We start from the raw sequence: 17,494 nt of genomic DNA, 5'->3' as shown, positions 1-17,494 counted from the left end.
ATCCTGTGGCCACATCCTACCTGCACGGTCTCCCTCTTCCCAGGAGGCCAGCTGAGCCAGGAAGCCTCCGAGGGGGCTGTGGCTTCTTGGCCATCCGGTGGGGACGCAGACAGGGGAGGCTGCCTGCCTTCGCCCAAGGCTCACCTTCCCTCCCGGCCACATTCAGGCCTCCCCCTCAGAGGAGCTCCCTCGGAGCCCTGTTCCTGAGTGGTCACTCTCCCCCACCGCATGCTGCCTAGCCTCCCCTGAATGCTCACCACCGCCCGGCCCCGCCCTGTCTCCTCGCTGGCCGGCTCCCTCGCTGCCTTCCTCGGTTAGGTGGGGGGCCCCGAGGGTTCCCACGCAAGGAGCCCATTCACTCATTCAGCATTCCCCCCATCCCTGGGGGCCCCAGGTGGCTCCTCTGGGTGGCACTGGCACCTTGCCAGGAAGTAGCAGCGCTGTTTGGGTGAGGGGAGAATAATGAGCTGTAAACGCCGCAATCAGGGAGAACCGGCTGCGCAGGCCCCTGGCGCCCACGCGTGCGCCTAATTGGCTCCACGTGTCTGCGGCTCCTTTCGAGAGCGGGAAAGTGGAAGGGTCAAGATCTCTTAATGTTCGTAATGAAGGGGAGGCAGAAGCCACCGCCGGCCCCACATAAACACCTTTTAATTGCGCCAAGAAGGGTGGGCGGGGGCAGCGCATGCTACAGAGTCCCCCGCTTGTCTGTCCCCCCTTACTGGGCCTTGTAGAGCTTTCCCAGGCTGGAGTCAGATCCCAGCAGCTGACCTCTAGCCAGAAGGCAGAGCCACGGCCCTTGCACTTGTTCTACTTCTACGAATATTCCCAGGCCAAGCCTCCTCCAGGCCTTTCCTTGCCGGGCTGATCTACTCGTCGGACACCCAGCAATCAGTGCACCACACTGATTGCACCTAGGTCTGAACCAGTTTCCAGCTGTCCCGTGCCAAATTTCCCCCTCTAAATCTTTGCTGCCTCCTTCAGGCAGCCCTAAGCTCACTTTTACCCTCTTAAACGGAAGGAACCTTCTTCCTGCTGGGGCTGGTCCAGTCCATCTGTACCTCTCTGAGGTCCCCATGTCCCCTGCTTACTGAGCTTCTATTCATCATGGCTGCATCTCTCCCATTAGACCAGTGGTTCTCAACTGGGGGCCGGGAGGGCGGGGGCTTTGCCCCTAGGGGACATTCGGCAAGATTTGGACATATTTTTCCGTTGTTACAGCTGGGGGAGTGGTGTACTGCTGGCATCTAGTGGGTAGAGGGCAAGGATACTGCTCAGCATCCTGCAAGGCACAGAGCAGCCCCCACAACAAAGAATTCTCCTGATCAAAATGTCAGTAGTGCCGACACCCTGCCTTCAATGAAGCCTTAGAAAGAAAGCAGCCAGTAAGCAGGAGCTAGAGCTAAGTGGAATGAGCTCCCTCCTGAAAGGGGTGGTCTGCTCCACAGCTCAGGGGGCGTCCTCGGCCCCCTCCCTGGCTCATTCCTCTTGTTCCTCTGAGCACCCAGCCCAGAGCCGGGTTCCTGAACAGACCTGGCCACACTGCCAACAATGCATCAGTTTAATTGGGTTAAGTGGCCATTAGCAGCAAAAGCAGGGCGGCTGTGTGCAGAAGGGTTTTTAATTTTACTCTTTAAATGATGCTCGCTCTCCAGAGAGGCGAGGGTGGGAGGGTGGGAATGCTGCCCACTGGAGCCCCCGGATCCAGGGCTGCAGCTGTACCACCCCCTGTTCTATGCATCTGGGCTTCATGGGGCTGGGCTGGGAGGGGTGCTCAGTCTCCACTGCCCAAGCTCTGAGGGGGCAGAGACTTGCCCAAGGTCACTAGGTCATCCCAGAGAAAGGCCCCGTCAGAAGAAACCAGAGCCCCATCTCTTGCTCCCTCAGCCCTGCCTCCCTGCAGACAGTGAATGTCATGTGGCCTCCAGCAATAGTATAGAGCGGGTCAGCACTAGGAGGCAATCTGTGGGTTCTGAAACCCAAGTGCCCAGGTCTAAAGCCTGAATTTGGTGTGAGACCTGGGGTCAGTGGCTTAACCTTCTCTGGGGTTCAATTTCCTCAAATATAGATGGGAATGAGATTCCCTTGGCTTGTACAGAGAATCTGGAGCAAGCGATCTGGAGTGTTCTGGCTCATGGCACTTGCTCTGGCACTTGGCAGGTCCCAAGAAAGAGGCCAATAATCACGGAAGGGAATTATTTCTGCCCATTTTAGGGGAAACATTCTGACCTCTGAATATACACAGAATCATCTGTGGAGCACTGGAAAATATTGAAGCCTAAGTCTACCCCTGGAGAATCTGATGTATCTGGTTTGGGTTGGGGCCTGGGCATCATGATTTAAAAGCTCCTCAAGTGACTCCAATGTTGGAGCAGATTTTAAAACACCACATGAAGACAAAGGTACAAAAGCACGGAACCTGGAAAGGTCTTGGCCCTGGGAACAGTGGGAGGTACCTGAGGTGGAGCATGGGGAACATGGCATGGCAGGAAGGGCAGAGCTAAGGACCAAGGTGTCTACCTGGATCCCCAGGCAGGCCTCTCCACTGCCTCTGGCTTGTCTGAAGTTGGAGGTAAGGAGGTCCCCCTTAGAGCAGGTTTCTAGAAACATTAATGTCCCATTCTCTGGAAACCAATACAATGAAGCCACAATGCCCAGGGCCTCACCCCCAAGAGGAGGCTGGAGCCCCCTGCACTGGGGTCACTCCTCACCTTACCAAGCCTGTGTCTCCTCCTGTGGCCCTTTCTCTAAGCCACATAGCAGAGGTGCCAGGGATGGTGTTGAAGGTGGTACAACCCTTCGGGACGCTTTTTTCTTTGTGGCCTTTATAAATGATGGCTCCTGGAGCTGAGACCAGAAGTACTGCTGGGATGGTCTCATGTACCTATTTTACAGAAGAGAGACTAAGGCCTGGGATAGGACTGAGTGCTCTATGAGGGCAGGCACAGGGCCTGTCCTGCCCCTTGCCCCTGTCCCCCCGACACCGCCTGGCACACAGGAGGCCACTAGTGACTGTGGATGACTCAGTGGAGAAAGAAATACAACCAAGTGGAAATGATTTTTCTGAGAGAGGCGTTGTGTGTCAGGGGCCCCGCAGGGAGTCCAACAGTGTCCTGATTTGGGTCCATCTCTGCCTCAATGTGTTGTAAGAACTCAGGTACCTCCTTCCCTCCTCCTGGGACTCCGGACCCTTAGAAAGTGGGCCCTGCTCAGAGGACCCCTCTCCCTGGGTAGTATAAGTCACAGGACAGTGTCCCTCCCTGTGTCCAAAGCTGAGGCCCCAGCAGGTTTCCTGGACTTGGGAAGGCTGGTTGCCTGTGTCGCAAGGCCCCTGACCTGGCCTGTCCCTGCCTGACTCTTGGCCCCATAAATCACCTTGTGCAGCTTGGAGAAACTCGTAACAAGCATCTGATTGTCCCTGATTAGATGAGACAATGAACTTCCGTCCTGCATTGCTCAGATCCCTCTTTGCAAGCCCCCAATTAAAATTCCAGACCAGAGCAAGAGGATTTAAATTGGATTACTGGATGGGGTCCAGGGAGAGAGGAACAATGGAGTGGGGGGTGAGGGGTCCAGGCCCCCACATCCTTGCCTCCATATGCACTCAGGCTGCAAACAAATGTGGGAAAGGAGAGAAGGGCCAGAACTCGATTAAAAGCAAATTTAAAACATAATTAAGACCGAAGCTCAGCCTGAACAATTAGGACCATGGCAAGGGAAGGATGGTTGTCCTCTGCTTCCTCTGGGGACATGGACAGAAGCATCTCATGGGCATAGAGCCAGAGGCACTGCAGCAGGAAGGAGTGGGCCAGCAGAGCACTGGGAAGGTAAGGGCTGTGGGTTCTGTGTGTACCTTGGGACTCATGTGCGGAGTCAAGGACCTGGCTTAGCATCAGATTGACCTGGGTGTGTATCCTGGCCTGATGCATGGCATGTCCAAGTCTCAGCAAACCTCCTCTATGTGAAGTGGCCCTCCCCCACAGGGTGATTGTGAGAGTGGCTTGTGGCACATACGCACATGGTGAGAACCCAATTGGTGAGTCCCCTTTCCCATTATTCTGCTATTGAAAATAATTCGTATTTGGTGCCAACTGTGGACCAGGCCATGGGCTAGGTTGTAGATGCAGTGGGGAGGGAAGAGCCATCTGCCCTGCCTCATGGGGTAGGGGACAGCATGTGGGGTACAGAGAGAGGGTTGGGATCAGGACCCAGGCGTTGGGCTCTCTCCTCCCTGCCAAGCTCTCAAGGTTGATTGTTTAGGAGTGGGGAGAGGAATTGGGGGAGGGCCCCCAGCCCTGTAATGCCCAGAGAGTTTGGGCAGGGGGGCTGGGCCCTGGCCTCTATGTGTGCTTGGCAGGCCAGGCACCTGTCATCACCAGTACTCAGCACCGCTCACTGAGGTGACAGTCCCAAAGCTGGGGTCGGCAGCAGGCCTTAAGGCCCAAAGGACGCCTCTTCCCAAATTCATCAGAAGGTTTCAACACAAATTCAGGGCTGGTGGTCTGTACTTTGTAAACTGGAGCAAAGCGACAAAGTAGTGAGCAAATGAGGAGTCTGGAATGAATGGGACAGAGAGACCCAGAGAGAAGAGAAAGGAGGGAAGAGCATGCAGGTCAGGCCCAGTCTTGGGAAAAGCAAGGAGAAGACATGATGTGCTGGGTGGATGGGGCAGTAGAATGTTTCTCACAATCAGAGGAGACACTCATGGATTCCCCCTCCAGGGACTGCTGTTCCAGCCAAAGGCTGGGCTTTACCTCCTTCCCATGGCACTACCTTTCTCCAGTCATCTCCCCACCTGTGACCCCATGAGATCCTGAAAGTCAGGCTGGGCTGGAGGCTGAGCCCAGTTCCAGGTCGTTTAGATCCACACTGGGTGGGAGGCTGTCAGGGTCCACCTCCTCTGGGCCTCTAGTCCCAGGATGCCAACCTCTCCCTATCCTGATTCTAGGTCACATGGGATGGGCAAGGGACCCCAGGGGGAGAGCAGGGCTCAGGTCCTGGGGAAGTGGATCCTAGTTCTCTCCTGGGCCTGGATGTGGGGGGTGTTTGGGCCAGGTCACTGCTCTGATTTGACTCAGCCAGGCCCCTGGCATGAGCTTGGGTATGGCTGTGTGGATTTGCTCATCCTTTTTTGTCACTAGTTTTACTGAGACACATTCACATACTACAAAATTTGCCCACATAAAGTATATATTTCAGTGTTGGTTTTTTTTTTAAAGCATATTCAGATTTGTGCAACCATCACCACAATCTAATTTTAGAATATTTTCATCACCCCCAAAAGGAACCCTGTACCCATTAGCAGACACTCCTTATCCCCCCTCCCCTTCCACCCTCTCTTCTAGCCCTAGGCAACCACTAATGTACTTTCCATTTCTATGGATTTGCCTATTCTGGACGTTTCACAGAAATGGCATCCCACAATAGGTGGTCTTTTGTGGCTACCTTCTTTTGCTTAGTAGAATGTTTTCAAGTTATCGAGGTTGTCATGTGTATCACTACTTCATTCCTTTCGACTGGACTCCTCTTTCTGGCACTGGCTAGGGCTGGGGCAATGGCAGCTGTGCCTCTGATCTGGGGGCAGCTTGGACACCCTTCCTCATTTATTGTACAACCCATGGCAACCCATATGCCCCAGGGCACCTTGCAGCTCCAGAAGCCCCTCCCCACCTGTACTCCCTGGGATGGGTGGAGGATGAGGGGTCTGCTGGCTTTGTCCAACTGATCAGGGCAGCCTAGCAGGTTCTGTCAACTTGCAGAACTATAGCACCTTGGAGCTGATAGGCACAACCTCTCCAAGATTAGAGGGGGAAACTGCACTCAGAGGGAGGCAAAGAAACATTCAAGGTCATGGGCAGAGCAGAGGCTCTGACCTCTAGCATCACATGGTTCCAGCATTCTCTATGTGGGCATTCTGGGCCACTCCACACTCCCTCCCCATCAGAGCTGCAGCCCACCCTCCCAGCCATCAACAGGTGTTCCCCCAGGGCACACTCATAGTACAGAGGAATCAGAGGACTCTAAGACTGCCCGGATCCCACCTTCATGCCCATGGAAGGCCCCCAAGACCCCAGATCAGCCTCATGGAGCTTCCTCCTGATAAAACCACCTGCTCCTGCCAGACCTGCCCATATCCAGGTGGGCACAGGATGGCCAGTGACAGCCCAGCCTGAATTTAGAGGGCCAGGAAGGCCATGTGTTCACACCAGGTGGGGACATCATCCGTGCACGGCAGCGCTACCCCACCTGGCCCTCCCTTAGCCCACACAATGGCACCTACCTTCAGGGCCCGCACCTTCCTGTCCAGCAGGCTCTCAATGTCTCCTGCCACCTTTTCCACCAACTTCTGAGGCTCGTTCTCCTGCACCTCAAACAGATTCCGGTTGTCCTTGTAGATCTAGAAGGAAGCAGGAGCCAGGGGTGAAGCCAGGGTGGTCCCACAGTCTTATGCCACAACCCCCTGCATATCCTCTCTGCCCAGTATGGTCCAGCCCTTGGCCCTGCCCCAACTCTGGCTCTGGCCATGGAGAGAGTACGGATGTCTGGGGCTTGGGCCCGGTGCCCTCCTGAACATGAAAGATGGCTATAGTCATAGATTCCACAGCTGGCCCTGGCTGTGGCTGATGGGATGGGGCTGTCACTGCCTTCTCTGGACTCAGGATTCCTCTTTCACAGGTGCATGAGCAATACCCCCCTGCTGACTTCAGAGCAGCTGAGAGCAGCAGAGGCAGAAGGGTGGGCTGGCGAGGAGGCAGGGTGGGTGTGTGGGGGAGACAGAAACACTAAGCACACATTGCATACCACATGCCGGCTGACACGAAGACACTGTCATACTTACTACGCACACCTACATACGCATCAGAAACCCAGAGCCACCCCTCCCTGAGGACTCAGGCATCTGTACCCCTTTTTGCTGGTGCTGCCCCAGGGCACTTACAGAAACTGTAGTGGGAACTCTGGGCATCCCTAGGGGCTCCTCTGTCATTCAGGGCACAGAATAAGGGGGCAGGGACCCAGGAAAAAGGTAGGTGGGAAAGACAAATCTGCCTCCCTCTCCTCCTTGGGGACTGGGTCTGTGCACACATGCACATGGATGTGGAAAGCTGACAGTTTGCATCTGCATGTATGAGTGTGTTATGGCTCAACACATCCATCTGTGTGCACGTGCCTGCGTGCTGGGGGTGGGGTTAGAGCCTCTAGATGAAGCCTGGGGCTTCTATGTGAGTCACAGAAGCAAAATTCAGTGAGCCTGTTTGTTCCAGGCCAGGGTCTTGGGTGTGTGCACATGTGTGAGTGTGTGCATGTGCATGAATATGTGTGTGTGCATCGTACACCCCTGCATGTGTCCATCCAGATGACCCCAGGAGGTCTGTTCCCCAAGCTGACTCTTTCCCAGAGGTCACGTGCCACTACTGAACTGCCACCACTGGGCCGTGCCATCGGGCTGTGCAGAAACGGAGGGATGTAGAGAAAGAAGAGGTGATGAGGAGATAAGGAGGTGGGAGAGGCAGCTGATGAGAGACAGACAGGCAGGCAAGATAAGGTCGGGAGAGTGACAGCGAGACGTGGGGGAGATAAGGCCTCCAGCAGCTGATGAGGGAGGAAGTAGGGGGCTGGGTGCTAGAGCCTGGGCCCTGCTGCCCAGGCAGCACCCAGCAGCCCAAGGGTTAAAGTGCCACACAAAGCCAGCTCAGGCAGTCTCCTCCTCCTGCCGCCCCCCCATCCCTCCTGGCTTCTCTTTTTGTCCTTCTCTTAGAACAAAATAATTTGTGGTGAATTCACTCCTTCCCACAGAGCAGTGGCGATTAGAGGGTGAGGCGTGAGGCCTGGACACAGGGCAGGGAGGATGGGGACCTCAAGTGGGCACCACGGCCAGTCTGCTCCCTGGGCTCCTTAGGGCAGAGGTCCCCAGATGAGAGGCAGTGATGGGGACAGAGGTCAAGGAGGGGTCTGAGCTCAGTGGCGGAGGCGGGGGTCACAGGGAAATATGGGGACCTTGGAGCCTAGGGCCCACTGTTGGGGGAAACTGAGGCTCAGACACAAGAAAGGACAGGTCAAGGCCACATGACTCTGAGTGGCAAATCCAGGTCCTCCATCCTCCCAGACCTCTCCTTCCCAGGTTTCAGGACTCTCAAGATTGATTGATTGACTGATTCAGATCACAGGTAGGAGGGGCAGAAGGAGAAGAGAATCTCAAGCCAAATCCGTGATTCCTGGTGCCCTGAGGGCAGAGCTCTACACCGGGGGCTGGATCTCATGAGCTGAGATCAGGGCCTGAGATCACAACCTAAGCAGAAACCAAGAGTAGGTCGCTTAACCACCTGTGCCCTCCAGGCGCTCCCCAGGTTTTAGGACTTTAAAAATACACACTTTTCTAATCATGGGCCACCGCCCCAGGCACTCCTTGAGCCTCATCTCAGCCACACTGGCCAAGCGCACCCTTGGTCCACTTGCACCAGCAGGGGGCGCAGCTGCCTGACTTCTCAGGGCAGGGAATGAAGTTCCCACACCGGACTCCTGTCAAGGTCATTCTCAGGTGTCCCAAACAGGGTTGCCCATAGCAGTGGCAGCCTCCTGACAACTCTCCCCCGGGAGCCGGGGAGTTCCTCTCCATTGGGTCCAGGGTATCCCTTGCAGCCTGGCATGGTGACTGGGCCAGGCTCTGGGGCCACAGAGGGAATGGGTCTCCAGGAGGCAGGGTCATACCCCAGGGCTCTGAAAGGTGGCATAAGGGCTTGAAAGCAGGCACTCTGTCAAGAGTCACCTCTGAACCTCAGTGTCTGATTTATTAAATGAGAGAGCAGCTGTCCCCACTTTGCAAGCTGATGGAGGCCTGCAAAGAACCTATGCTATTGTCACTACTGCTATTGTTGAGGATCACCAGAATTCTGCAGAAGGAATCACAGTCCCTCCCTGCCTCCACTCTGCTAGATCTGTACACTAAGGATCTGAAGTCACTGGCTCTCATTCTTGGGCAGACAGCCTCGGTCTCCTGGGGTTGGCCCACTTCCAGCCCCACCCTCTCCCAGGCCTCCCTGGTGGCCCCTCTCCAGCCATCCTGTCTTTGTCTCCAACACCTCAGGCTGGGCCCTGGAAGTGACAACAGGGGGACCTAGACACAGGGACGCCACTGATACAGCATAGCAAGGACAGCTCGCTTTTAACTCTCCCAAAGTACTGGGCCTGTGTGTAATGGACCCTTGGCAAATGCATATGCCCGATTCCATGTTCAAGAGCAGAGCTCTGAGACCAGCTAGACCGCAGGCTGACCCTTGTATTTCTGCTTGAAGCTGAACTACCCCTTGGAGCCTGGGGCTGCATCTGCCATGCTTCCTTCCTGTCCCAAGAACCCTCTATGACACCCTCCTGCTCAATCCTGGTGGCAGCCCATGGGCCTGGCATGCCCCTGCAGGCTTCTGGGTCCCCAGCCCATCCTGATGCCCACTACCACACTTTTGCTCATGCTGTCCCTGCTTCTTTTCCATCCTTCCCTGCCTAAATCCTTCGTAGAGCAAGGGCTAGAAGGAATTTCTGGGGAGATGAGAGCTGAATCCTAGAACTGCAGGGGCTGGTCAAGCTACCAGCCAACACTGTCCCCCAATCCTAAGAGTCCCTGAGGTGAAACAGCCCTTGTTCCCTCTATCTCAAGTGCCTCACCCCTCTCAACATTTCCCTGGACCTGTTCCACTTGCTCCTATCCCCTGGGATAGGCCCTGAGCTGAGCCCTGTGTCACAGGGAGATCTGAATGATAGAGTTCAGCAGATGGTCCCACCCTGGGAGATAGGTCATCTCTCCATTGATGCTGTCTGAGGAGGTGCTTTCTACCTACAGGCCGAGGAGAGAGCCTGGGAGAGCCCAGGGCAGACAGCATGCCCAGGGCTGGCTCCCCTTGAGCCCCAGCCTCTAGCCCTGGTCTCTGGGGCCAGCTTGGATGCAACAGACAGGCCAGGGTGCACCAGTGCAGGGCCTTAGCAACCACAGCAGGACTGCATGCCCGCTGGTGTCCTTGGCCCAGCAAGCTAATTGGAAAAACCCAGCAGCTCCCACAGTAGCACAGCCTCCAAGGTCTCCACCTCTACACAGGCAGGTGGATTGAGGAAATAGATGGCGGCCGGCAGGTCTACAGGTTGTCACAGTTTCACACTAGCAGTTATGGGGAAGGAGGAGGCAGGGACTCCATCCCATAGAGATGGTGAATGGTAGTGGGACAGGGCAGCAGACTAGCAGACAAGCTGGCTGGAGCCCGGTGAGCATGTAGGGGTGGGGTAGGGGGAACAGGGAGAACAGGGGTGGCTGAGACCTCAAGGGACAATAATTCAGAAGGCAGCTTGCAGCCTCTTGTTCCCAGGAGTTCCCGGCTCCCCTCCCTTGTACCAGATACCTATGGCCTCCTCCCCAAAAGGGCACCTCCCCCCATCGGTCCCTCCATCTCTCCCCTCATCTCCTCACCTCCTTCCTTGCCCAACCCCCCACCCCCGGCCCTGTGCTGGCCCCAACCCCAACCCTCTCTCAGCTCTAGTGATTCTTTAGTTAAGCAGCATTTCTGGCCAGCCTTTCAGCCTAGGGATTTCCAGGGCCGGTGGAGGCTAAGGCCTCCTCAGGGGGTCCAGAGCCTCCGCCATGGCCCCTGCTTCTGGCTCCACATAAAGAGGTGAACCTAGAGGACACTTTGAAGAACAGCGACCTTGGACAGGAGGCACAGGGACATGCACAGGGGCAGATGGAGCCAGCCTCAGCCCCACAGCTCCCAACAGCTCTAAGAGTGGGGTCGAGTTCTGAGGAACCTGGAAACAGAAAGCCACTGCAGGAGACAACAGGCCTCAGGGCCAGGGACCCGGACAGGCCCCTGTCAGACCAGAGAGGACTCTGCAAAGTCTCAGAAAGCCAGCAGCAGTGGGGCCTAGCCCTGAGCCAGCACTCGACCTGCCTGGGGAGAGGAGGAAGGTGTGGGGAAAGGAGAGGAAAAGGAAGGTGAGGAGGGGAAGCAGAGAAGGGCGAAGTTGCAAGGAGGATGGAGGCCCCGGAAACGCTCCTATGCAGAGTGTTTTCACACTCGACCTCACCGATCTTGAACAACCCAAAGAGGGACACTTCTGATCACGTCTGTTCAGCAGACAGGACACTGGAGGCCAGAGAGTTTAAGTTATGCAGTAGAACTCAGATTCAAAGGGGATCTGTCTGACCGAAGCCCCTGTTTCAGGTCATACTCATTCTCATACTTGAAGGTGAGGTACAAGGTGAGGTGGAGGGGCACCAGGGATGGGGGGGCCTGGGGGGCAGACCTGGGTCACAGCAGGGGAGCTGGCCTGGAGGGGAGGACCAGCAGAATCAGCCTCATAAACTAACCAACCACCCAGCCCGGGGAGTGAAAACAGATGCAGACGCATGTGAGGCTCCTCTCTGCAGCGAAGGTGAACGGGTCCTAATCTCTGGAAAATTAAATCAGAAAGAAAATGGAACGAGGAAGATTTGACACAGGCTGGGCCCTGCTGCTGGCTGTGTCCTCAAAGGCTCAGGCTCGGCTGGGTGTTCGGCTACCTGAGGGGCCCTAGCATCCTGGCCCCCACCCCCCCCCATGTTACTGGGGAGGGCGCAGGCTGGACTGGGGATGTGGAGCCCCACAATACAACCCCCAGGGATGTGTGTTCTGCAACCCCCTCCTCCCCTCCCCCTGCCAGTCACATCTTGGTGTCCTGTCCCTGGTCTTGCAAGGAGCAGCCGGTGGGGGTCCTGACTGCCCAGCCCTCATGCCAACAGCCCCCTGGAGGGAGAACAGTGAGCAGACCAGAGATGGCGGGCTAGACCCCACAGGGCAAGCACTGGAAAGGCCACAGGGGCTGGGACTGGGGACAGCTGCTGGAATGGGGTGCACCTGTGCCAGGGATCAGGAGAGTCTTGGATGGGAGGACAGGGGTCTCACGGTAGTTTAATGATCCTGATCTGGGCCAAGAGGTGGGGGAGACAGGTGGTGACTGATCAGGGACCCCAGCCTGTCAAGACAAAGCTGGGCTCTGGGCTTCTGCCCTTCTGTCAGGCTGGTGCCCATTTCCTGCATTTGTGGGGAAGATCGAGGGTACTGACATAGCTGCTAATCACCCTTGAAGACCATAGGATCGAGGGAATAGTCAGATACCCTGTGGTCCCCTCCCATGGAGAGCACTCAGGACAGATCCAGGACAGGCTGTGGCTCCTGGGCTTTCCCTTCACCCGAACCCTGAGCTCCACAGCTCAGCTCCTGATGGGATAATGGGGACTACCCCACTGTGCGTGCAGAAAAACCCTAACCCAGCTGCTCAGGAGACACACCAGGCCCTGGTCTATGTATGTGTGTGACTGACAGCTCCCCAGGGCCAGTTGTAGCCCCTCCCTTGCCTACCTAGTACAGGACTTACAGTAAAGCAAGGGCCAGGGAGCCTCAGAGCACATAGTCAGTGCACAGGCAGGGATTAGGTGCCACTCACTTGCATGTTCACCAGCTGCTGATATTCACCTGCTGCCATGGTAGTTCTCATGTGGCCATGCCACACCGCCACCATCCTGTGGTGGGCTGGGTCCATAGTTAGCTGTAGATGGTGTCATGCCACTAGCAGGGCTTGCACATTGTGATGCTCGCTGTTACATGATTAACATTCATACTGAATAGGGATTTCCTGGAATGAACCCTCCGTTTAGAGGAAGTTGCAGACACCACCCAGGCCTTTACAATGCAGCCCTGTGTGAGCTACAGTGGAGAACACAAGGCAGTGTGGGGGGAGCGGGGAGGAGGGCTCCTGGTGTGGCTTCTAGGAGCGGGTCAGACATGGCCCTCCTGGGTCAGTGGCCTATTAATTGCTCCATTTCCTCCCCACCCCCGCCCCCATATCCTTACATTTCCATTGGGCCATGCCATATTCATGCCACAGGCTCTGGGGCCCTCTTGAGCCCAGGGCAGCAGAAATGCACCAGATCTTGTCCCTGCCTTCCTGGGACTCACCATCCAGAGGGGACAGATGTTCCTTCAGACTGCTAAGAGTAGAGGGGTGGCAGAGGGGAGAGGTATGCAAGAGACACAGGAAATGGAGCAGGCCTGCTTGGGTACAGCCGCCCTGGAGGGAGCCGCCCAGGAAAAGACTGGGATGGTTTTACAGGGGAGAGTCTGAAAGGCTCAAGTGGGAGTCTGCCAGACTTGGGGGTGGCTGGGGGCTAAGAGACCGGGCAAGAGTAATTGTAGGTGCAGAGGCTGGGAGAAGGAAAGTCAGTGGACTCTGCAGCAGCAGGAGCACAGGGGCTTGTGAAGGGCAGAAGGGAAGTGGGGGGCTGGGTGGGGGGACAGATTCTGAGCAGATAGGGGGGTGGATACCCAGGTGGCTCAGTGGAGGGAGAGTGTGGCCTGGATTATAAGGTAAGCTGGCCCTGGTGGCTCAGTGACCCCTTGGCCCCCAAGAGGCAGCTGCTAGGAGCTCTCACCAGCAGATTTCCCTTCGAAAAACTCACAGGGGCACAAAGCCCCCACCGCCACCCCCAGCAACGCCTCCCTGTTTTTAAAGTTAAAGTTTAGTTGACTGTCATCCATTACCGCAATTAGTACATTATGTCTAATTATGCAATTAGTGTAAAAAGTGCACTTGCTGCTGAGAATGGGAAATTACGCTGCCTCGTTACGCTGTAAAATCCATGTCATAAAAAGGCTCAGTCTCTTGTTTTTCAAAAGACACAAAACCCAACACAAAACAATAAACCAAATCCTCCCAGTTGAGCTAGGGCCAGTGTACGCGGCCCTCCCTGCACTTGCCCCCACACAGACCCCCACCTCCGGGAGGCCAGCTGTACATACCCCAGGCTGAGGCCTGGGCCACCACAAGGATAGGCTGTTTGCGGGGCCCATTCCTGGGTGTGGCCCGTCTTCATACTCTGAAACAGATGTGAATTTCTAAGCTGACTTTAAAACCGTGGTAATCCTGATTATCCATCCATTATTCCAGACTTGACTTGGAGCAAGGCCTCCCTGTTAAGGCCTATGTATTTCAGGTGAGAGCAGTCCTGGAGGGGCATGGCTCCACCCAGCTCTAAGTACAAGACTTTTCTCCAAGGTTCCTGAGGGCACAACTCTGAGGTTCCTGATGGCATCCGTGACGACAGGTGCATTTTCCAGATCAGGGGAACTGAAGGAACTTCCCCATGCTCCAGGCTCCCAAGCCCCGGGAACATTGCCTGGATAAATAGGGAGCTCTCCATCACAAGAAGCATACAAGCCTAGCCATCAGGGGTGTTGAGCAGGAATTCACTTATGGTCACTTTGCACAGGGCTGGTCTCCAGGCTGCCATTAGCAGCAGCATTCCCACGGCTGTGCGCCTGTGTGAAGCTTGTAGTCTGTGACTTTCTTCCCTAGGTTCTGGCTCCCTTGGTGGTCAAGCAAATAGTCTGGGGACAGGAAGGAGATGAGAAAGGAATCTGACAGGGTAGGGGGTTGTCTAGCACCTCTGCTCTACCACAGAGGTGACAGTGCCAAATGGTCAAGTGCATGGGGGCTGGGAGAGCACACTCCAACGTCCCTGACTGCCTGTGTCAGCACTGGGCACCTGTATCTCAAGAGGGTGATGCAGTGCCACGGACACCCCTTCCCAGCCATGAGTCTGCCCTGACCTCAGGGAGATGATGCACGAGCCTCCTAGGGCTGCCACTGCCGAGCTCAGACAAGGTGCTCACGGAGCAGAGAACCAGAAACATGGAGCCCCAACATCCCAGGGCCTGTGGGGCACCAGGGCCCCTGCCGCCACACCCACCTATACCATACAGCCATTAGTCCTGGGTGTGCCTAGGTGTCTGGGTGCTGGCCACATCCCAGTGGGAAGCACGCACTGGGAACGCAGCTGGACTGTGGGGATGGAAAGGGCCTGGATCTTATTAGAGGGACACCTGTCGCCCAAACACAAGGCATGGGTTGCTGATGGTTCCAGCCTCTAGGCCTCTGTCTGCTCAGGTGCCCTTGAAGAGCAGGGGAGCATGTCACGCCTCAGCCACCTGGACACCAGAGGAGATTCTTAGGGCCCTGTCCTCCGGATTTGGTTCAGGATAGCATCAGGAGTGAGGGACTTGAGCCCGAGGTGAATGGAACTGCAGGCAGAGCCGGGGCCCCTGCTGGCTCCCAGCCCTGAGCCGGGAGCACCGGCTGTTGAGGCAGCTGGGAGGGAAGCTGTGCCCAGCACACCAGCCGGCACGGGGGAGTGCGAGTAAACACACCCGCGCTTCCCAACTCGTGTGGCTGGTGTGGGCGCCTGTGTTTATGGGAAACAGGTTGTTTGTGCCAGCGTCTGGGCCCCCATGCCACCCACCCTGGCTCAGCTCTCTCCGGCTGCCTCCCCACCCAGTGGGACCCGCCTTCCTTTTCCCAGGACTCCGCAGCCTCTCAGCTGCAGAGGGACAACAATGACGACAGGTTCTACCCTTCAGGTGCTGAGACAGGGCTCAGCACTTTACCCAATGAGGCAGAATATTCCCCAAAGGCAGGTATGGTTATGATCCCCGCTTTACAGCCGAAGAAACCAAGACTCTGGCATCTGGAAAAATGGGCTGGACACTAGGCTGGGGGTGGAGGAGTCCATGACACTGGGTTTCTCAGTCTAGTCATCAGTTTCAGGTCCTAGGGCCTCCAAACCACCCCTACCCCCGAAAGCCTGGTCTGCCCTTTACCTGGGGCACCACTTCGAGGAGCCCTGGCCCAGCATGGCCTTAGATGTGTACCCTGCCCTCTGAGCAGGGCACACGGCCCGTTTCTCCCATACAACAGCCTAAGGAGAGAGACCTGGGGCCTGGTCACTGGTCTGCCATCTGGCCTTTTCAGGTCCTTCATCCTCTGACCTCCTGCCTCTCAGGGGCAAGAGTCTTGGCAGGGCAGGGTACAGGGCTCTGGGAGTCAGTGTGGACAGCGGCTCCAGCAGACCCTTGGGAACCCAGGGAGGACTCTTCAGCATTTCATGGTTTTAGCTATTATGGAGATCTCCTCTGTGACTGTACCTCGGTCCAGAGTAGCAGAAACTTAGCCCCATAAAGACCCTCATGAAATAGGTTTGAGGCTGGCTAGAGGCAGTTTTGAAGGCGATGGGGCAAAGAACATAGCCTGCTTCCTTTGCCCACATCACCTCCATTCCACCCTCCCAGCAGGTTTGGCAATCCTCTTCAGGGTCTGGGATAGGTCTCTCAGGGACCCCAGAATGTCCAGAAACCAACCCTGTCCTGAGAGTCCCCGGGCAGGCTTCCTGGGGAGGGAGGTGGGTTCACCTGATTTTTCTTTATCCATCCCCCTCCCTGACCTGTGACAAGGACACCAGGAGGTGCTCAGCAGCTAGGCAGCTTCTGATCTCACAGACGAGGAAACTGAAGTGGCAAAAGAGCCAGAATTTGTCCAAAGGGGAGCCCTTCCTGCTCCTGAGTCCTCTCCACTTGTAGCCAAGAATGGCTAAGAAGCTGTGGCCCAAATCCTGGCCCTGCTCTTTACCAGTCAGGTGGCTTGGCACGAGCCTTCGCCCTCAGCATCCACACAGCCTTGAGCTGCCTCAGCCAGGCCTCGTGGGGGTGTTCCTCGATGATGAAAGGTCACAGGCAAGATGCTGCTGGCTTCTCATGGGGCCTTCTTCCAGGGCTGCTCTCAAGGCTCTGAGAGATTTCCCTGCCCCATGCTGCCCTGCAGGGCCAGACCTTCTAGGCCTTGCAGGCGAGAGGTCTGCCCTTTGCTCCTGCTGCTGAAGATGTCCCCAAATAATGATAGCACTGATCACAAGGAGAAGTCCTCTGGCCAGCTGCTTTTGTGAAAACATGAGATTTTTGCAAACCAGGTATCTTCGCAGAGACAGAGAAGTAAGGCTGGGAGGTGGCCCTGCATCCAGGGCCGGTCTGGGGGTAGGGTCATCACAGGGTCCCACCCCATCCCTGTGCACACACTATAGGTCCAGGCGCACCAGTTAGACCTTCCAGATCAGCTCATACACACTGACCTCACCACATTCACACCCAGTGCCCAGGAAGCTGCTCTGGACCGTGCCCGGCCTCACACTTAGGCTCACAGAGATAAAGCACCACAGCCCAGATGGATCCACTGGCTGTCACTGGATGTCACCTGGGGTAAGCTCTATGGGTTTCTGTACCTCTGCAGTAGACTGGAGCCATCTGAAATGTTTTAAGCAGTGAAACTTCTCTGGCGCCCTATGGTTGGGGCTACCCGAAGGTCGTGGTCCTAAATCCTCCTGATGGACACAGTCCTGGAGAGGCTCCACACAGCCAGGGTGCTGGGCCTGGTGAGGGCCAGGACATGCCTGAGTGATGGTGGCTTCTGGAACAGGTCCCTAGGAGGGTCACAGTGCTCGAGTGTCAGGCACTGATAAGGCAGTGGGTACCAGAGCCAAGTGGGAACCTGACTGTGGTGAGTGTGCAAGCGAGTGTATGAGGGAACACAGCCATGCTGGCCGATCTTGTCCACATCCTGCGTCAGCACCTCCCAACCCCATCTTTGTCCTTCCCCT

The 17,494-nt window shown here is 56.3% G+C and overlaps 1 protein-coding gene across 11 annotated transcripts in view; it reads right to left on the bottom strand.

The window, feature by feature from the left end:
* The window catches only part of CACNA2D2 (calcium voltage-gated channel auxiliary subunit alpha2delta 2), a 138,174-nt gene that overhangs the window by 61,098 nt on the left and 59,582 nt on the right, over positions 1-17,494 (bottom strand). For all 11 annotated transcript variants that reach the window (XM_072786103.1, XM_072786104.1, XM_072786105.1 and 8 more), the window contains exon 3: positions 6,278-6,394. In XM_072786103.1, coding sequence (XP_072642204.1) covers positions 6,278-6,394 — 117 coding nt within the window. The remainder of the gene's footprint in view (positions 1-6,277; positions 6,395-17,494) is intronic.

This window comes from Canis lupus, chromosome 19 (assembly GCF_048164855.1).
Source record: "Canis lupus baileyi chromosome 19, mCanLup2.hap1, whole genome shotgun sequence".
In the NCBI taxonomy this organism is placed as follows: Eukaryota; Metazoa; Chordata; class Mammalia; order Carnivora; family Canidae; genus Canis; species Canis lupus.
The sequence above is the reverse complement of the archived record's forward strand: the minus strand, read 5'-3'. Positions and strand labels throughout refer to the sequence as shown.